A 22805-nucleotide genomic window follows, 5' to 3' on the forward strand; every position below is an offset into this window, starting at 1 on the left:
GCAGTCAGGGTCTAGAGATGATCACCACAGCCTCTGTTATACATTGCTTAGGCATTTCACTATGTGTATGTTCAACCATGTGTTTATAACACCTTTTGATATCCTTTGATAAAATGTATAACTTGCATTTCTGTATTGGAATGCTTTTGAACATCTTTACACCTGGAGGTAGATATATATATACATACATATATATCTGATTTTAGTTGTATAAACAAGACCCTTTTAATTTTCTCTGTGATCTCCTAACCAGGAAGTTTAGTTCATGGTTCATGTTGGATCTCCATGTTAGTGGCCAATGTGGACTTTCTTCAGGAGCCAAGCCCTTTATTACTTGAGGGCCTTTGCACCTATTCTTCCATCCTAGTATTCTTCTCCCTCAAATCTTTACATGGTGGATTTCTTCTCATCTTTTGAGTTATAGCTAAATGCCACCTCCTCAGACATTTTTCTCAGGCCATCCTAATCTTGTCCCTTCTCTATCATATGATCCTGTTTATCTCCTTCATAGAAATTATCACACTCTTGAACTATCTTATTTACCTACTTAGTTATGTGTATATATTCTCCTACTAGAATATAAATTACAAAAAAATAACTAAAAGAATACAGTAAGTCCCCTACATACGAACGAGTTCTGTTCTGAGAGCACGTTCATTAAGTCCAATTTGTTTTTAAGTCCAACAAAGTTAGCCTAGATACCCAACTAACACAGTTGGCTATATGGTACTAAACTGTAATAGGTTTATAATACTTTTCACACAAATAATACATAAAAAACAAACACACAAAAAAGAAAACAGTTTTAATCTTACAGTACAATACCTTGAAAAATACAGTAATACAGTACAACAGCTGGCATACAGGGACACGTTCGCATCTTTGAAAGTTCGCAACTTGGAGGTTCATGTGTAGGGGACTTACTGTATACAAAAGAAGCTATATTACTGAATGGAATAAATGGACATGGAGTAGTTGGCATTATCATTTACTTCATGGTGATAAAATAGTAAATCAGAAAGTTTAAGGGGATTTGCTTAAGATCTTACAGTCATTAAGGGAAAGAACTCAGACTTAAACCCGGAGATAGAGAGAAAAAGTTGTTTTTTAGCAGTTCCATTATCTAGTACTCATTCATTCTGGTTTTATGTATCCTGTCATTGCAACCATTGTGTCTAAATCATGTAGTTGTTATCTTTGGATTCTCCTTAAAGTTAAACCAGTTTAACACTCTCTACATCCTAAACTTACAGAATGCTACATGTTAAATCTATTCAACTTAAAAAATTAAAAATTAAAAATGTAATAATAATTGTAGTAATAATAGCAATGATAGTAGTAATGATAGTAATAATAATAATGGCTGTCCACTCATTATCCTTGGTGATAATGTCAGCTACTTTATAGCGCTGTTGTAAGATTAACTAAAACAAGGTATGCAGAAGATCCTAGACTAGGTAATTTTATGTTCTTTTTAAAATTCAGTATTATTTACTTTTTATGTTCTTTCAGTCTTCAGATATTTATTGAGCACTTATCATTTGTATGATAACACTGGTAACACCTTTGGCAAGTTATTTAACCTCCCTACCTCAGTTTCCTCACCCATAAAATGGATATAATAATAGTACTACCTCATGTGAGGACTGAATGAGTTAATATATGTAAAACACTTAAATACTGCCTGGCATGTAATAGGTTATAGTACTTAAAAGTGTTATTATTTTCTAGTCCTATGAAGAAAACTTATAAATCTTTACTGAGAGACATAAAATATTTGAGTATGAGACATGACATATTCCTAAAAGGTTATACTCAGTAATGTGGAAAATATCAAATATTTCTAAACTTATGTATAAATGAGATAAAATTTCAATCAGAATTCCAAAGAAATTTTTAAAAATTGAAACTGTTGAAAATAATTCTAAGGGCCTACCAGTTACTGAAACATTAAAAAACAAACAAACAAACAAAAAACCACAATGTAGTAATCAAGACAGTATGATGCTGGCAGAGAAGAAAAGGAAAAAATAAGTGGAATTATTTGGAATCAGAATTAGCAAACAAATGTAAGAATTCAGTATTGGATCAGAGGACATTTCAAATCCATGCAGAAAGAATGGGTAATATAATAGATGCTCTTGGGACACTTGGCTATTCACTTGAAAAGAAGCTGGATTACTGCTTTGTACTTTACACTCAAGAATATTCCAACCATACTGAAGATTTAAATATAAAACATGAAACAGTGTCATCACATCCACCATTGATGTTACAGTAACTCTGTGCTGATACACACCCTGTTTCCCTTCTTTCTCCTCTAGCTGCACAGCAGACACTTAATGAGCTGACCAAAGAACACATTACTGTATTTGAGGAAGTCTTCACCTATTCAACAAAGATGACACTAGCACCATCACAAAAAGGAATTTGGAACTTGAGTCACTAGGTCAGACTGCAACAGAAGCAAAGTAACAATAGGGGTGATAAGGCCTTCATATATTACCATCATGGCTAGACACTGATGACAAGTTTGAAGAGCTAACATTTATACAGCAAGCAGTATATTGAGCAATGTTTAAGTATTTTACATATATTAGTTCACTTAGTTCTCACATGAGGTAGTATGATTATTATCCTCATTTTATGGACAAGGAAACCAAAGCCTGAGAGGTTAAATAACTTGCCAAAGGTCACACAGTTGGTAAGTGGCAAGGTAAGAAAACCATCACAGGCGGTCTGGCTCCAGAGTCTATGCCCTTAACCACTTTGCTACATTGCTTATCTAGGAAACTAAAAGATATAGACAATGAAGAAGAAATCAGTAAAATTTGACAAGGATGGCAGAGGTTACATCAGTACAGCAAAACCCTGTCATGTAATTGCAAAGAGGAGAAAACCTAGCAGCATGAAGAAATAGATAAATTGATTGGAGAAATAGATATTGAATGAAATGGACTAGTATTTATGAAGGTGTTATACAGATGATGATTGTAAGATGAAAACACCATTTCACTCTTTTCCCCCAAAGATGTGTCAGATTGACTATTTTTAAAAAAGATCACTTATTCATTCTGTCTCTTTATAGCAAACCCACCTCAAAAATACCTTCTGTACATACACAAGAAAAATCTACATGTATTAGTTGGTGGTCTTTTCCCCCAAAGATCAAAGTATACACCTCTACAATATAAGTACTTGTGATAAATGACCAGAAAACAGTTAGTAGATTCCGTAAAGTTGTCTTTGTGAACGATTCTGACACTGGTTGTTGTGCAGCTTGGTAACTGATCATAGTCAAATCTTGAAGGGGCTGACAGGCAGTATTAATGATTTTAGACAATGTGAAACGACTGGAAGGTGTTTAAGTAGGGTACTGCTCTGATTCAATTTGAGGTTTGGAGATATCTCTCTGGGTACCCTGAAGAATGGATTCCCAGGGGACAAGAGTAGATAGAAGACCTGTTAGGAGGCTGTTGTAGGAAACCCAGTGGGAAGTGATAACACTAATGGAGAGAATTGGACAAAGTTGAGATGTATTTTGGAAGCAGAGTTGACAGGACTTATTGATGAATTGGATGTGAAGAACAGGAAGGAACCAAGAATGACTCCTGCTGTTAGGACTTGAGTATTTGATTTATGATTGGTGCTTCCACTTATTAAGATGAGGAACATGGAGGAAGAATTTATTTGAAGCAGTTGGAGAACAAAGCAGGAGCAGAAATTTTCTAAATGATAATTCCCAGACTTAAGGTATAAAGCATATTAAAATTGAGTTGTATGGGTAAATGTTACTACGTTTGTATAGTAACATTTAGGGAAGTATAAGGAGAAATAGATCTTTCTTTTTCAGTCAGCACATTGTCTTATGTGAGTTTATTGCTTTGGTTAATCTAAAAGTCTGCTTCTTTTCTTAGGTAACCCAGGTTTTTCTGCCTTTTATGTGCCTTTTGCAAAGGCTTTGTATTCTTCAACAAAAAGACGCTTTCCAGTTTGGGTTATCAGTCATGCTGGGCATGCCTTGGCCCCCAAAGACAAGAAGATTCTTACAACCTCAGATGGTATGTGTTTGTTAACATCTGCTTTCCTTTACAGTGAGTGGGTGTTCATATTTCTAGAAAGCCTGCTAAGGTTAAGAGTTATACCAGTGGAAACCTCCACTTGTGGCATTGGGCCCATGATGCCACATTCTGGTAATTTTAGGATTTGGGGGGTCATTTTAATCATTCTGCAGGTAATTTTCTTTAAAAGTTTGGGCAGATCAAGCAGTTTGTCTAGGACTTGCCATCTGTATTTACCTACTAGTAACCAACTATATGTTTATCGATCATGTACTATAGTTCCAGGGTTGTATTAAGAGGAACAGTGAAGTAGTATAAGACGATGTGCTCCTTAGCCACGGTTCCTACTCTAAAGAAGCTCTCATTCTCATCTTTAGAGAGTGATTAAGTGATAAACTCTGGCCTGCTGATTATGTGGATACTTAAGGAGTAAACAAAAGAGAGAGTAAAAGAGTTTTAACAGCTGAGTAGAATTTGGAATTGAGGGGTGGAGGTGGGTGCCTTCTGTATAATAGGCAGAAGGATTAGCATAGCAGGAAGAGAGATTCAGTAGGTACTTGAGTGCTAGGCAGGGTCAGATTGGGAGGAACCTTGAAAGCTGAAGGGAGAACTAGGACTTTACATGGTAAATTTCTGGAAGCCTTTAAATGGAGGAAGTAGTACCACAGAGTTGCAAATTACCTGCTTCTAATTCATGAGTATTCTAGCATGTTCACTCTTCTAAAAAAAAGTGAGATGAGAGGAAAAAAGAAAAACATAATTTCTGTGTGGGCATTCCCTAAGGGTTCCACTTTGTTAATCTGAGGTGGGAGAGAGGTGGCTATGGCTTCATTGCCTAGTTTGCCCCTGGTTCTGGTATGCCTCTCCTATGGTATGAGCATCTTCTTGTACTTATTGAGCATCTCATGATAGGGAAAACCATGTGTGGGGAGGGAGGGAGAAAGAGGTAGGTGATATGGGAACTTTCTGGACTAATCTGTTCAAATTTTCTGCAACTCTAAAACCATTCTAAAAAATAAAATCTGTTAATAAAAAAATACTGGAGGGCTTCCCTGGTGGCGCAGTGGTTGAGAGTCCGCCTGCCGATGCAGGGGACACGAGTTTGTGCCCCGGTCCGGGAAGATCTCGCATGCCATGGAGCGGCTAGGCCCATGAGCCATGGCTGCTGAGCCTGCGCGTCCAGAGCCTGGTGTCCGCTACGGGAGAGGCCACAACAGTGAGAGGCCCGTGTACCACACACACACAAAAAAATACTGGAGGTTTTTAATAATTTTAATATTTACATTATACTTTTTATCATTGTATTAGTTCAGACTCCCATAATGAAACCCATAAACTAGGTAACTTAAATAGCAGGAATTTATTTTCTCATAGTCTGCAGACTATAAGTCCAAGATTAGAGTTTCATCATAATTGTGCTCTGATGAGAACCCTCTCCCTGGCTTTGAGGTGGCTGCCTTCTCTTTTAGTCCTCACATGACAGAGAGAGAGAGGGAGAGAGAGAGGGAGAGGGAGGGAGCATGACAGAGCGAGAAGGAGTGCAAGCCAGCAAACTCTCTGGTGTCTCTTCTTATAAGGGCACTAATCCCTTCATGAGGGCCCCACCCTCATGACCTCCTCTAACCCTAATTACCTCCCAAAGTCCCCATCTCCAAATAACATCACAGTGGGGGCAGGGGGGTTGTTCAACGTAAGAATTTTAGGGGACACAAATATTCAGTCCATATAATCATGAATGGGAATGTTATGTATTAACATTTTAAATCTGATCACAGGTATAGGTCAGCATATACATATGACATTGTACCTGAGCAATAGTAGAACATACAAATTATCTCTTAAAACATTTTTGCTAAATATTTGTTTAACTTTTGTTAGCTTACCTTTGGTCCATCCTCAGAAGTATTACCTTACAGTTGTTAGAAGCAGGCCCTTTGAAGCCTCGATCCTGTTGAGTAGCAAAGGAAAAGTTTCTGTTCTAAGTGGCAGCTCCTTCCACATTCATGAACATCTGCAGGCAAGCTAAATTGTAATAATTTTTTTATTTGAAGAAATGGGTGACAGTTAAGAGGTGATTCCTATTTTTATCCATGTCCTATTTTTGGCAGTTAACTGATACATATGGTCAGGACACAATGTAGTTATTACAGAATTTAAGAAATGAAATCACCCTGTCCATACAGAGTAGATAGATACTCTTTGGTTCTGTAGTTAGCATGGGATTTGGTTCTCTTTTCTTTTCCCTCCTGAAGCCATAGCTCAAACTATTCATGTGTCATCTCACTGTGAACATCACAACTCCCTGGCTCTTGATCTCTTAATTCTCACATATCGTGGTATATATCAGCTTCCTGAAATGTTAGTTCTGGTTCCAGAATCCTATGTTAATTTTAGATTGACTTTAACATCAGATGCCAACTCTTGAGAATGGAATTTAAGCTTTCTTTTTTCCTAATTCCATTTACTCAATTTAATCTTTTTTGGTGCCTGCTGTGAACCTGCCTCTTTGCTAGCACTTAACGGAAAAATACCTCTGTGCTTAAAGCAAATCTGTTGCACTTACATTGTTTATTATTAGGTTATCTCACCACCCAGACTTCCTGTGTCTTTCTTTTTAAGGCATCACATGTAAGATTACCTTTGTCTTGGCTAATCTCCTCCTCTCTGTTAAAACAGTTTCCACTCTCAGTGATCAGGCCCTTGATAAGCAGGATCATCCAGACTTTGTTTCAGCTCTTTAGTTGCTCAGATTTCTTCTACTACCACTTTCACCTACTTTATCTTTTTTATTTCCCTAATTATCTTCTATTTAGAATTATAAATTTACAGATTAAGTGCAATCCCTATATAAATTCCTACAAAAATTACAGCTGCAATTTTTCACAGAAATAGAAAAAAAGTCCTAAAGTTTGTATGGAGCCACAAAAGATATCAAATAGCCAAAATAATCTTGAGGAAGAAGATTGAAGTTAAGGTTCAAAGGTGAAGTTATCACACTTCCTGATTTCAAACTATATTACAAAGCTAGTAATCAAAACTGTATGGTAGTGGCATAAAAACAGACCAGTGGATCAGAATAGAGAGCCCAGAAATAAACCCACAAATATAGGGTCAGCTAATCTTTGACAAGGGCACCAAGAATACACAATGCAGAAAGGATAGTATCTTCAATAAATGGTATTGGGAAAACTGGATATCCACACACAAAAGAATGAAATTGAACCCTTATCTTACACCATACACAAAAATTAACTCAAAATGGATTAAATACTTAAATTTAAGACCTGAAACCATTAAACTCCTGGAAGAAAACATAGGAGAAAAACTCCTTGACATTGGTCTTGGCAGTGATTTTTTTGGATATGACACCAAAAGCACAAGTAACAAAGGCAAAAATAAACAGTTGGGACTGTATCAAACTAAAAAGCGTCTGTACAGCAAAGGAAACAGGCAACCAAATGAAAAGGCAGCCTATAAAATGGGAGAAAATATTTGCAAACCATATATCTGATAAGGAGAATTTCCAAAATATATAAGGAACTAATACAACTCAATAGCAAAAACACTTAATAGCCTGATTTATAAAATGGGCAGATTTTTCCAGAGAAGACATACAGATAGCCAACTGGTATATGGAAAATGCTCAACGTCATCAGTCATCAAGGAAATGCAAATCAAGACCACGATGATGTTATCACCTCACACCTGTTAGGATGGCTATTCTCAAAAAAGACAGAAGTTAACAAGTCTTGGAGAAAAGGTCACTTGAGCAGTTATTTAGATTACCCAAAGCTTTCTGAAAGGGAAAGCCTTCATGGGTGGGAGTGGCCTAGTTCCTTATCTGGTTGTTTTGCTAGTAGCTGGGTCATTACAGCTGGCAATATGTTTATTCAAAGTGGATGTCTCATCAATCAAAAGCTTAATGTCAGGCACTTAACACTCAGTATGTGAGGTGATGAATGTGTTACTCAGCCTGACTGTGGTAGTCATTTCACAGTGTATATGTATATTAAGTCATCACCTTGTACACCTTTAAAAACAATCGTGTTGTACAACCTAAATATATACAGATTTTCTTTGGAGTCATACTTCAGTAAAGCTGGAAAGAAAAAGGAAAATAATTTTTGAAGCTGGACCATAGGTACATGGGGGTCTGTTATACTATTCTCTGGACTTTTGTGTATGTTTCAAAATTTCCACTATTAAAAAAAGGTTTTAAAGAAAGAAAAAGAATTATAGGATCTTAGAGCTAAAAGTATCTACCATATGATCCAGCAATTACGCACCTGGGTATATAACCAAAGAAAGTGAAAACACTAATTAGAAAAGAGATATGCATCCCAGTGTTCATAGCAGCACTGTTTACAATAGCCAAGGTAATGGAAGCAACCTAAGTGTCCTTCAGCAGGTGAATGGATAAAGAAGATGTGATGTGTGTGTGTATACACACACACACAGTGTTTTACTCGTCCATAAAAAGAATGAAATGTTGCCATTTGCAGCAACATGAATGGACCTGGAGTGTATTATGCTTAGTGAAATAAGTCAGACAGAGAAAGACAGGTACTGTATGTTATCACTTATATGTGGAATCCAGAAAGTAAAATGAATGAATATAACAAAACAGAGAAAGACAAGTACTGTATGTTATCACTTATATGTGGAATCCAGAAAGTAAAATGAATGAATATAACAAAACAGAAACAGACTCATAGATATAGAAAACAAACTAGTGCTTACCAGTGGGAAGTGGAATGGGGGAGGGGCAACACAGAGGCAGAGGATTAAGAGGTACAAACCACTGTATATAAAATAAATAAGATACAGGAATATACTGTACAGCATGAGGAATGTAGCCAATATTTTATAATACTTTTAAATGGAGTATAATCTGTTATATAAATGTTGAATCACTATGTTGTACACCTGAAACTAATATAATTTTGTAAATCAAGTATATTTTAATTTAAAAAATCAACCTAAAAAACAAAAGTATTTACATTAAATTCCATCTTGAACCCTTATTTTTCAAGGAAGGAAAGTAAGGCCCAAAAGGGCTAAATGACCTTGTGCTGGTGAGTGGTAGGACGCGGACAGGAAGCCAGCACTTGTGATCCTGAGGTCAGTGCTCTAGTCCTGTGGTAGGTTATCTCAGGTGGCTGGTGCAAAGTGCTAGTGATTAGCCCTTCCACGGTCACAGATTGTACCTGGTCTGTCACCCTTTTCCTGCTATGACTTGTAAAGGGGACAGGATAAATGGAGTGTAGATGAAACTATGTAACTCATGGCAAAGTCTTGCCTAAATACCTCAAAGTGCCTCTTTTTATAGTGTCTTTTTCTATCTGTTTACGTGTATGTGTGTTCCTCTGTGAATGCAATTTACTTTCGAGCCTTTTACACTTCTCTTAAAGACTAGGGTATGCTTTGAAAGGCAAGCAACTATTGATTACCTAGCAGTGAGAGATTTTGTGAAGTGAAACCGAATATACAGATTTTATTTCCTTGATTAAAAACATCTATTTCAACAGCTGTCACAGAAATGTGGCTGAATGTGAATCGAATGTATAGTATATACTTGCTTTACCTTGAAATAGTTTAAAAGGTACATATTTATTATTTCTTCATATATACCCAAAGAAATTTGGGGGTTTTAATACCACAGTTTTTCCTCTGTCAGGAAATTTGTACGTCTGCTTAGAATGTGCTTTGGCTATCTTATGTGGTATTGGAAAACAGAGGTGTTAAAAGAATTCTTAGAAAACAGGCTTGTTTAACTTGCTAAATCTCGAAAAGCTACCAGTTTTGCTGGCCTGTTGTCTTAACTCTGGCAAGAGAAGAGATAACCAAGGACAGGAGAAGCTAGGAAGTAGTGGAAATACCTCATAGTACTCATGAAGGATAATACCTCTCCTTTCATGGTGTTCAAACTTAGTGATGATTAGCTAAAATGTCTTATTCCTATATTCTTACCTCAGTGAGAAAGGTCATCATAATAGAAGCTATATATTGAATTACCTAATGAAAGCAACATCCAACTCAGTTATCACAGTAAGCCCTTAAGTCGTACTTGAGGACAAAACAAACGTTGAGCAGAACATGAGTAGCAACTTTGAAAGTTGAAAATAGACTCAAAGAGCAACCCTACATCAGGGGTTCTCAAACTTTGGCCGGCATCAGAATCACCTGGAGGATTTATTGAAACACAAATTACTGGATGCTACCTCCTGAGTTGTTGATTCACTACAAGTGGGGTAGGACCTGAGAATTTGCATTTCTAACAAGTTCTTAAGTAATACTGATGCTGCTGGTCCTGGTACCACATTTTCAGAAGCCCTGCCATAGATCTTCGCCAGTAAACACTGGTAGGGAAAACCAGCAGAAATTATCTATTGTGTCTGAATTTCTGAGAAATGTATTTAATTCTTGTTTTAAATTGACATATTATTTATAACTTTATTTTGAGTATGCTTATTGCTTAGGCTGCTTGTGTGCTGTTGAGTTAATGACTTAGTAATTAGAGCCTGGGTCCTTTGCTGCTAATGAGAACAGTGCCATCTAGAGGCATTAGCCCAAAGGGCCACCACAGGGCCATAGGAAGCTGTGGTTTCTAGAGGGGGGTGAAAGGGCAACTCATCCATCATCAAGGATTTATCGACAACCTACTAGATTATTATGTGTGGTGCTACAGAGGTATACAAAGAAATGAAAATGCTGCCTTTTAGTGACTTTGCATCTGTGTTGTGAGTATCCCAAAAGTTCTGTAAAGGGCACATGGGGCTCTGAGCTTCACTGGTCCCCCCGATTGAACCAGAACAGTTCTGCCTTCATCTGTTTTACAAATTGAAGATTATGTTTATAAACGCATGCTACAGTAGACTGAATGGATAGGCAGGACAGATATATTATTCATCATCCAAGATTATTGTTCTAAAGTACAGGTTTTCTGACATGCAAAATATGGTGTGAAAAATACGTAATCATTGAGAGAAAAGACATAAGCTATAACCACACATCAAATGTTGAAAGTACGTTTTGCTTCATATTAGCACATGTTAAAATCATGAACAGTTGGAAATAATATTCTAGTTGCACCACATTATCACAATCATAAATTGGGTATAATTGGGAGAACAGATGTTCACCAGTGTCAGAAGGAGGTGACTCAGGAAAAAAAAAGTGTGAAAAGAAAATTTGAGGAATTAGAAGTATAAACTCTTTCTGGCTTTGATTTACTATGGAGTCAGCTTACTTGATGGCAGATTCATTATCAACTATTTTGTCATTTGTTCCAAACGTGTAACAGAAAAGCTAGAAATCATAGTGGTTTAGTTTCAACTGGTAAAACATTACCTAAAAAAGTTACGTAGTCTTTCAACTAATGATGAATTTGCGTCATGTTTATCCCGAGAATCATTAAACCACTCCCATTCTAGTACCCAAAACTGAAAGAAAGAGAAAAAACAGTAGGGCTTTCTCTTTCCAGGACTCTGGCAGAAGAACATGGAGGCTACAGGGAACGACAAGATTCTCCTGAGGCAGGGACAGTTAGTCAAGTCTCAGGGCTCTCAGTCACTAGAAATAAACAAGTAAGTCTCTCAGTAGGTGAGAAGAAGCAGAAAACCAAAGGGTAGAGCAAGAAGAAGAGTTAAGAATCGAGCAAACTGTTAGATTATCAGGGAAGACAGAAATAAGCAGCAGACCAGAGGAGGGAGAAAAGCATTGTAGCTGATGTCCTATAACACAGACCGGATCGTTGTCCCTCCCTTTGAGATCCTTGGGCATCTTCTCACTGCTCACACAGTGGAGTCCAGATCCCTTAGTGATGTTCAGGGTCCTACTTGATCTAGTCTCAACCTTCCTTTCTAACCTTATTTGTTCCATCTCTCTTATAACCACAAACAGGCACAGTACTCATCGCAGTGTCCAAAATTACACCTCACACTTTTATGCCTTTATGTTCTAGTATCATGAATTTAGAGTAAATTTCATTTCTCTTTTTTAGTTATGTATATGTAATGCTAAACAATACATGATATTGTTTTGTGTGTTTTTCAAAGCTTGACCTAAAGAGTAAACTGTATATTCATCTTGCTCAAAGCATTCTTTAAAATATGAAGTGCTATTTTTAGCCTTTTAATCTCCATGTGTAAGTTGTTTAATTAAAGTTATTATTAAGGTATAGCTTTGGAGTAATGATGGGAGCAGGATGGAAGACTTCACTAGTTGAGAAAATTCTCGTGTAAGATTTAGAGAGTTTCTGTGTGCAGACTCAGTCCTAGCAGAAGGCTCATGTAGCACTAATCTTTGGTCTTGTTAGCTCTGTGGTCGTTGGTGACTTGTAAATATTGTTTGTGTGACACTATATAGTAAAACTTATGCATTTATATTCAGTGTGTATCTAGATAAACATATATGTGGATGTGTTGTTAAAATGTGTTGTTAAATTTAGACCATTGTGATAGTATTCAAATGTGTAGTTAAGGTTACACAGTTATAGTAATGTGCATGTAGTAAATAGTATTTTCCAGGTATCTCTCTTGGTTTATTTGGAGAAAGGCATAGTACTTTTTATGAATTCAAAGGGGCATTACCTTTCTATTTTGACCCAATAAAACCCTCTTATTTTCTCAAGGAGATGCTTGAGCTATACTTACTTCAGTGTTTTATAATAATGTTTTTATCTACTTCTGTTTCCTCTTATTAGACTGTGAGCTCCTTGAAGACAAGGGAGTATATTGTATTTATATCTGAGTTTTCAATATTATCATGGGCCAATTAGTCACTGTTTTCTGTCAGAGTGGTCAATTTACTTCATGAGAAATGGAAGAAAATAATAGTTATCAGATTTACCTGTCTCCTGAAGCTATAAGGGATGCATGATATTTTGATCCAGAATTGACAGAATTTTAATAACTGGATCAATCAGTTTGAACAACTAGATGAAAAGTAAATGCGAAGTACTGATATTACTTAATTCCCCAAAGAACTACTTAGGAACAGATTATACATACCTTTTGAAATAAACTCCAGAATCAGTAAATGATCTATGAAGTGAATTCCATTGAGATGGGTCTAAGAAACAGGCTCGGGTTCTAAAAGGCAATTGTCAGTACTATATTCAGGACCATATATTGGTAAAGAATTGGTGAATTGGATTGCCATCTATCAATTCAGGCAGTTTTCAGTTTAGAAACAGTTTACTTTCCAAATATACTTAGTTGATCGTAACTTGGAGTACATTTTCCCTATAAAAAGAACGGTATAAATCATTTCCATATTATCACTCTGATTTTGATACAATTGAATGTCAATTTTTTACAATATTTTTATGGAGAGTAAATAAATGATTCCTAGAATTTTTTTCAGAGTATATTAAAATCATAATAGGAGAGAAAGTATAGAGTATACAGTCCAGTATATAGATATTCTTTTAGCTTTTAGTTTTTGCTAGTAAAATAATATCCAGAGTGCACATTGAAATTTTCTATCATAGATTATTTATTTATAGAAAGTACTTTCCCCATTAATCTCATTACTTCAGAAAACACTAAGTAGTGTATTTATCTTGGAAATCTACTGAGCAATTCCCAGAGGTAAAGCCAGACTTACTTCTGAAATATTCACTTCGATAATGATTTGAATTATAATGGTCATCAAAGTTCATCTGAAATATGTTTTAGGGCCTTATTTCTAGAATCAATGAAGTTTCTAAATGTTTATTGTATTTAGCTCATTTTCTTTCTCTTTGCTCTAACCATATAAATGTGTATTTGAGGGAGGCCTTAAATGACAGGAATTGAAATGATAGCAGTCATAAGTTTCATTTCTCAAATAGTTTATGCCAGACACTTCCTATGTGCTTTAAAGTGTTACGCAAGCAACATTCCTCGGAGGCTAGAATTACTATCTCTGTTTTATATATGAGGAGACTGAAGCCAGAGGTTAAAGTATTTGCACGGAGTCACATAGTAAGGTGCTTAGCTGGGAGTTAGAACCAGGTTTATCTTGTCTCCAACGCCCTTGATCTTTGTACTATACCATACCGTCCCAATGAAAGGAAGACTTCAGCATTTTAAAAAGCTGTATATTTTGAAAAATAAAGAACTTGGGTTGCAAATATTATAGGTATTTGGGGTATCAGAACAATACGATCACTCCTGGGTAGAGTGATCAGAGAAGATATATGACAGTAGTGGAATATGAACAACTCAAACTTAAATAGAATATTAAATAAATAAAAGCTTGGATTTGGAGCCATCGGAGGCCCTACGAAAATCAAATTTCCAGATTCTGTCTCTTCCCAATTCTGTTTTATGGGGAACTTCCTTGTTAAATAGAGAATGAATTCTAGGCTGACCTGGGAAGAAGGGTTAAAGCAGAACATGTCTCACCTGGGAAATCTCCTGTTTCAGTAGTACCAGTGAAACGGGGAACTAAGCCTCATTAATTCAATAAAAAGCACTTCAATAACTGTATGCCAGGCATTGGAGAAAGAGATAGGCAAGACAGGAAGTACAGAAGTAAATTAGGAGTAGTGTGGTGAGATAAATATGGGATGTGGTGGAAACTGAAAGGAAGGCCACTTTACTCCTCATCTACTGAATCATAAAAAGGCTTCTCAGAGGAGGTAACACTTGTTGAGAGTTTGAAGGATAAAGAGGAGTTAGCCAGATTAACAAGGGGGAGCTGAGCACTGAAGGAAGAAAAACCAGCATGTACAGATAAAACTGAAGAGCAGTTCTTCCTAATGAGTTTTGGGTACCTTTGTTATAGTTTGCGTCAGTACCTTGAAGGCAATTGACTACCTTGTGATATCTTGAAATATTACACCCTGTCATTGGGGTTGTATATATGTTCATAGGGAAAGCCTATTGAAGTTTTCTCTGCTCATAGAATATTGGAGCTGGCAGCATCCTCAGATTGTCTAGTCATTTCATATTTTCATTCAACAATAATATTTACTGGGTGCTAGTCACAGAGGACACAGAAATGAAAGATGGACCTTGCCTTCAAGGAGCTCGCAGTCTCAGGGAGGAAACAGTTATACAAATATGATAAAGTGCTATAATAAGTAGTGAATACTAGTTAAACACAAAGGAAGGCTCATTCATTTTTCTTGAAGATTAGCTAGATAAAGTTTTGAGTAGGTCTTGAAGAATCTTAAAGACGTTCATTTGTGAAAGGAAGAAAGGATATTTCAGGTCAGGACTGTGCTGGTTAAAAGGAACAGTTTAAAGCATTTCTACTTATGCCTTTCAGTCTTGACTTCTTTAAACAAAGATTATCTAAAATAATGAAGCAGTGTCATGGATTTTCTTGGTTATATATTAATCATGTAACCTAGCCTAACCAGTGGTTCTCAATGTGTGGTCCTGGGACCAGCAATATCAGCATCTTCTGGAGGCTTAGAAGTGTAAATTTTCGGGCTCCAGCCCAGACCCACTGGATCAGAGACTCTGATGGTGAGGCCTAGCAATGAGTGTTTCACCAAGCCTTACAGAGAATTCTGATGCATACTCAAGTTTGAGAACCAGTGGCCTAAACTGTAGTAGTTGGTGGAATAGTTGAGAGTTCATGGGCTTTGAGGACAGACACCTGGGTTTGAATCTCACCTGTCGCACTTAACAGGTATGTAACTGCCAATCTATCACCTAACGTCCGTGAGCTTTGGGATTTTCATCTATAAAATGAAGATAGGAATACTTCCTTTCCAGGGTTGTTGTGAAGATATAATTTAAATAAAGTGCCAACACTGTGGCTTGCACATGGTAGGCTTTCAATAAATGATAGCAACTGCTATTATTATTGGTTTGTTTTTTTTTAGATATTTTCCCCAGTGAAGTGATTGCTTTCACTTATTGAATGAAAACATAACTTATATTTTTTATTTTAGATCCAAATGCTCAAGAAATTAAGGACATCTATGGACTCCGTGGTCAAGTAGAACACAAGCTAGCTTTCCTGAGAACTCATGTGCCAAAGGAAATGAAACTTGTGGTCATTGGCCATTCCATAGGCTGCTATTTCTCCCTTCAGGCTCTGAAGCATGCCCCTGAGCTCCCAGTAAGTACGCCTCAGGAGGGGACTGTCGGTGCTCGATTGTGCACTCGCACAAATCCTCTCAGATTTCCTTTGCTTTTTTGTCTCGTATTGAATTGATAAATAAAACACAGAGAGGGATACTTGTTAGCTGCCTTTATCCTTATCTCTATATTACTGTGGGCCTGTGTGAGTGTATGTTCATACATTTCCCATAATGTTTCAAAAAATAACGCTGAAGGAGGTGGGAATTTTCTGAATAAACGCCTCTTCTTTTTAAATTGAAGTATAGTTAATTTACAGTATTTTATTTGAACAAATGCTTTTTAATCTAGGGTTATCTGGAGTTCTTAAATTACATACAACTTGCTGTCTTTGGTAAAGGAATATTTCTTTTTTTATATTTATTTATTTATTTTTTGGCTGTATTGGGTCTTAGTTGCAGCACGCAGGCTCTTCGTTGCGGTGTGCAGGCTTCTCTCTAGTTGTGGCACGTGGGCTTATTTGCTCCGCAGCATGTGGGCTCTTAGCTCCCTGATTAGGGATCAAACCAGTGTCCCCTGCATTGCAAGATAGATTCTCAACCACTGGGCCAGCAGAGAAGTCCCTGTAAAGGAATATTTAAAAGCAGTCACCAACTAGGGCTGAGGCAATAATCTTGTCTAGGGAGAGTATTATGCAAATATTCATGCCTCCTCTCAAAAGGAAGAAAAATTATTGTTATCACCATTGTTGATAGGCAAACAGTTATTCTTAAGGAACATTAAATCTTTATTTAGTCATAAGTCTGAATCCTTATCTGTTCTATAGCTTGGCAGCCTTTTTGAGACACTCATTTATTCATTCATTCATTCATTCACAAATACTTACTGGGTGCCACTATGTGCCAGATATTAAGTGAGACACTGGAGATATAAAGACCTATTTAAGGGGCTTCCCTGGTGGCGCAGTGGTTGAGAGTCCGCCTGCCGATGCAGGAGACACGGGTTCGTGCTCCGGTCCGGGAAGATCCCACATACCACGGAGCGGCTGGGCCCGTGAGCCATGGCCGCTGAGCCTGCGCGTCTGGAGCCTGTGCTCTGCAATGGGAGAGGCCACAGCAGTGAGAGGCCCGCGTACCGCAAAAAAAAAAAAAGACCTATTTAAAGTGCCAGGAAAGCTAGTGAACTATACAACACTTCAAAACAAAGCAAAACCTCATACTTTCACTGACATATACCATTGAAATGACCCATTAAATGAATGTGATTCACAGCATAAATTATTTCTTCATTCAACAAACTTATATTAAGCACTTGCCATGTATCAGGCCTTGTGCTGTGTTTTGAAGACATCCCAGTGAATAAAATAGTCTTTGAGGTAAGAGAGCCTGAAGTCTAAGGGAGGACACAGACTAACCCATAGGTGTGATACCTACTTCTTATGTAAATAGAGGGTGTGTGAGATCATGAAGGAGTGCTATTTAACCTGGTAATCTGAATACAAGATAGGAAGTGATTCCTTCCTGGTATCTCCCTATCCTGGGATATTGACTTTTCTCACTCCATGTGGTAAAATATCTTCAGTGGAGTCTTGGAACTCACAAGGAATTTGCTTCTTTCCCCTCCAGCTTGACACACTTACTTCTTACTTATAATTAATTGCCTTTGGGAAAAGTACAACTATAGCGTCCTTGGGTGTGCTTTTTAATACCAAATGGAGGCTGTTAATTTCTTACATTGGGTATCAGAAAGTATATTTTTCATTTCTAAGTGTGAATTCAATAAATTCTAGATTGCATTCCATTCACTATATTATTGCTTCTTCTCTGGTTTTTTCCCCCTAGATAAGGCATCTTAATAAGAAAACGGGCTTTCCTTTTAGCATTTTTTTTTTTGTTTTTAGCATTTTGCATGGCTTCTAATCTCTGTTGTGCCTCTAAAGCGCCTCTGGTACCACGTTATGAGGTTACTGTTTTCATAGTGTCCAGTCTTAGCCCTTAGCGGTTCTCTTTGCACAGTTGCCACAAGTCCTCACTCTAGAAACAAGACACCTACGTTCAGATACTTGCTGTCATACTTTGTCTTGGTGACCTTGGGCAAGTTATTGAGTCTCTGTACCTTTGTTTCCTCATCTGTAAAAGGGGGATAGTAATATGTTCTTCAGAGGATTTTTGTGAGGAATTATATAAAGAATTAAGAATGGTGCCTAGAACTTAAAAGTTCCATATAAGTATTAGCTATTATTATTATAATGGAAATGACTCAGTAATTAGGTTAACTACTGTGTTAGTAATCTACAGCTGTGTAACAAGTTACCTCAAAACTTAACAGCAGACGCAAGAGGGAAGACATATGGGAACATATGTTTATGTATGACTGATTCACTTTGTTATAAAGCAGAAACTAACACACCATTGTAAAGCAATTATACCCCAATAAAGATGTTAAAAAAATAAAAAAAAAAGAAAAGAAAAAACTTAACAGCATAAAACAATACACATTTATTCTCTCACAGTTTCTGTGGACCTGGGACTGGTCACAACTTAGCTAGGTTCTGTGGTTCAGGGTATCTCACAAGACCGTAATCAAAGTGTCTTTCAGGGCTGTGGTCTCATGTGAAGATCTGAATTGAGGAGGATCTGCCTCAATTCACTCCCTCAAGGGTTGTTGGACGGAGGAGGGCCTTGGTTCATCACTGGCAGTTGGGTGGAGGCCACCCTCAGTTCCTTAGAATGTGGGCCTTTCTAACTCACCCCATGAGAGCAAGTCTGGGAGGAGAGCCAGAGAAAGAGTCTGCTGGCAAGATGGAAGTCACAGACTGTAACCCAATTACAGAAATGATATCTCATTACTTTTACAGTATTCTCTTTGTTAGAAACAAATCACTGGCTCCAGCCCAAACTAAAGGGGAGGGGATTAGACTAGAGCCTGAATATTAGAAGGTGAGGATCACTGAGGGCCATGTCAGAGGCTGCCTACCCCACCACTACTACAGTTAGGACTTCACTTGTGTGATGTACCATCAAGCATGTAGATATATAGGTATATATCAATATATAAGTTAAAATACTGAATTTATTTCCTGGTGTAGGAAGTAACTTGGTCCTGTCAAATAAAATGTTGCAAACTGATATGACATATAATTTTTGGCTATTAGTTGTTCCAGGTGTTTTAAAAAGAGTACTTGCATGTTTGAAATAATAATAACATTATTATTTGTGATGGTTAATTTTACATGTCAAGTTGATTGGGCTAAGGGATACTCAGATAGCTGGTAAAACATTTCTAAGTGTGTCTGTGAGTACTTTTCTGGAGGAAATTAGCGTTTGAATTGGACTGAGTAAAAAAGATCTGCCCTCACCATTGTGGGCGGGCATCATCCAATCTGTTGACGGTCCAAATAGAACAAAAAGTCCCAGGAAGGGCAAATTCTTTCTCTCTTCTTGAGCTGAGTCAGCCATCTTTTCATGCCCTCTGACAGTGGAGTTCCAGGTTCTCAAGCCTTCGGCATCATCTGTTCCCCTGGTTCTCAGGCCTTCGAACTCGGACTGAATTATACAACTGGCTTTCCTGGTTCCCATCTTGCAGATGGCATGTTGTGTGGGACTTCTTGGCCTCTATAATTGTGTGAGCCAATTACTATAGTAAGTGTCCTTTTATCTGTATCCGTATATATAGTCTGTTTCTCTTGAGAACCCTGACAAATACACTACTCTAAACATAGGGAAGAAAGTAACCATTTGAGTCTTTCAGTTTGTTAACTTAATCAGAGATCTTTCCTTTTGGTTTTTGTTTGTTTGCTCCACATCCATTCTGCATGTAGTGTGTAATTTCTCTTATGCATACTTGAAAACAGTTGTTCAACACATGTGTTTTGAACCCATCTCTCTTTTTTGGCTCGCGTTCACAGCGTCTGTTGGGAAAGAAGTACAATGCATCTTAAGGTTAATGTAGCTTCTTATAGCTTCCTCAGCTCTATAACTTTCTAATTAAGGCAGGAATAGTGGTGAAAAGGAAAAAGGCAGATGAAACATGAGCTTAACCTAGTCTAATTGTGAAGACATAAGTCATACTGTGATTATAGAGTTTTCAGAGAGACATGAGAAAGTGTGTTTTCTTAAAAAGGGTGTACTCTAGAAAATAACGCATATAATAAATTGTCCACAAAGGTTACCCGGGGAGGAGGGTGAACATCTGTATGATTTTTTTATTATTCAAAAGCTTTATCTGGTTTCAGTTAACTACATTATTGAAGTCCACGCCGCCCGCCCCCCGCCGCCCGGCTTAAACACCTGGCCCAGTTAATATTGGTGGTGTGACCCCTGCTGAAGTGTTGAAATTTCAGTGTCTCTGGGCTACTCTAAGATGGCACAGTGCCTGCATGCCTGAAGTTAGCATGACATACTCCATTTAAGATGCATTTGACAATCAAATAAGTTTGTATTAGCCAGAGTGTTGCAATCCCTAATCATTTTGCCAAAAATAAGTTAGCTGTTATGTTTTACAACATATGAAGTGTGATAATAAGAAACTTGTGTTTCCATCTCTCTGTTATTTTTACTGGAATATTTGACTCCTATAAGATTTTAAGGACATATGTGTAGTTTAGTAGCTGGTTTATTTGGTTTTATTTTGGTTTAATTCTTTATAATATTTTTGTAACTAATTATAGGAAACTTTGGTCTTAAAATTATTTTAAGAGACTTACTGCGTATTTTAGACATAATGTCTGACCTATTTTTTCATATTCTGAAGAAAATAATTGACTCTTAAAAATCTGGTATTAAAAATTTTGTTTGTTTCTTTAAGCAAATTTGGTATATAGAATTATAGAAAGTCTTCATATATTTTGACAGTAGTGTCCAGAATAAAGAACTTAAAAAAGAAACTTAAGAAAATAGATAATCGGAAGATTGTTAAATAGTACTGTCATGACTTAAAATAATAAACACAATTTCAGATTCATAGGATTTTTAGAGACAGTCTAGTCCCATCTTTAATTTTATAGGTAGAAACTGAGAGAAAAGTGCCTTGCCAGGATCCAGCCAAGGCTCTGTCTTAATCTAGGGGTGGGGTATGGTTATGTTAGCTGTGGATATAAAGACAGTCTACAAAGATATCTGATGGTCTTCTCAACCTTTGGATGATGGCAGAGACTCTAGATAGTATGGCGTGTTCCTGGAGTGTTCACAGCTAGCTCCACATGACTCATTACATTGCAGCTCAGGGAGTAGGAGACTCCATGAATACTGTTCTAGCAGTTGGGAGCAGATGGGGTGACATGGGAATAAAAAAGTAATCATCTTACCCCCACTATCTAGAATCTTCTTTCCTTCAACATCAATCCTCTATATGTTTAAAATGTGCCATCTGATTTTGCCAATAAATTGCATAAAGTTCAAGGTTGGGCGTTGAAACCCTCAATTCTTTTTTTTTTTTTTAAATAAATTTATTTACTTTAGGCTGCATTGGGTCTTCGTTGCTGCGTGCGGGCCGTCTCTAGTTGTGGCGAGTGGGGGCCACTCTTCGTTGTGGTGCACGGGCTTCTCACCACGGTGGCTTCTTCCGTTGCGGAGCACGGGCTTCAGTAGTTGTGAAAGCCCTCAGTTCCTAACTGAGCACTGCACTAAGTCATGAAGTGAAATTCAAGTAACTTAACTATTATTTTCCTCTAAGAATTTATATGGCATTTAATGATAATACTTCCTCCCCTTCCAGGGGTATCAGATCCTTCAAAACTTAATTTTTTATATTATTTGGACTTCCTTCGGGAAGATGCACAATAACATAGACCTTCCTTTGTCTGTCTGGTTGGCAAAAATATCTTCTCCCTAAATGAAATTTCCAGATTACTTAAACTGACTCCTTTAAGCCCCAGACTATTTTATCCAGTTGGGTAAAAATTTGTCTAAAATATATTTTTTACTTATCTGCCTTCTTCGACAATGTAGGTTGATTATGGAAGAATTTTTCCCTAATGATTCAAGGACATCATTTTGATACTGTTACTACACTACGGTAAAATACAATTAAAGGGATTTTGCCTATGTCCTGAAATTTCTTAGGTGATAGTGCTTCGTTAAAAAGAATTCTCATGTCTGTTTATTTTATAGTTTTTCCATCTCCTCTCCTAGTGTTAGGTGACATTTCTCTTCCCTACTTACACCTTGTTGCTACTAATTTGCTGCAGATAGAGAAAACAGATAACCGTGTTAGAATTTTGTCTCAAGTAAGAATGAACACGTCTTAAATGAAGATATGAGAGTAAAATTACAAAATTTAGTAAATGGATTTTGTTATTGTTCAGAGCAATAAAAAAAAAATTTTCTTTTGTTTCTTTTGGGATCCCCAGTGGTGTTGTACATACTCAGAATTTTAGAGACTCAAAACACACCATAAGTACAGCTGAGAAGCTTGAAAAACTTTACCAAAAGAGTCAAAATAGTATGTTAGATCATGTATGTGTTGAGTCAGGAGTACATCTCATCTAAATTAGGAAAAAAATAGATTCAAATATTCTGGAAGTAATGAGATCATTGAGCCTGTGGTGTACTTACACTATTCTGATGAACCTGCGTATCTGCACAGTTAGACATGCTTGTGAGAAACATTTATATGACGTCACTAAGTTGTGTTCAACAATCAAGATAATCTGGAGGTGAGGGAAGAATAGGAGATAATTCATTTGTCAGAGTAACTGTTGTCAGAGTCCTGTCCCTAGATT

General features: G+C 37.0%; 1 protein-coding gene across 3 annotated transcripts in view; it reads left to right on the plus strand.

The window, feature by feature from the left end:
• The window catches only part of LDAH (lipid droplet associated hydrolase), a 94743-nt gene that overhangs the window by 18442 nt on the left and 53496 nt on the right, over positions 1-22805 (plus strand). For 2 of the 3 annotated variants that reach the window (XM_079941668.1, XM_079941670.1), the window contains exons 3-4: positions 3918-4061; positions 15955-16124. In XM_079941668.1, coding sequence (XP_079797794.1) covers positions 3918-4061; positions 15955-16124 — 314 coding nt within the window. The remainder of the gene's footprint in view (positions 1-3917; positions 4062-15954; positions 16125-22805) is intronic. The other variant, XM_079941669.1, reaches the window with a different exon arrangement.

This window comes from Stenella coeruleoalba (genome assembly GCF_951394435.1).
Source record: "Stenella coeruleoalba genome assembly, chromosome: 13".
Classification (NCBI taxonomy): Eukaryota; Metazoa; Chordata; class Mammalia; order Artiodactyla; family Delphinidae; genus Stenella; species Stenella coeruleoalba.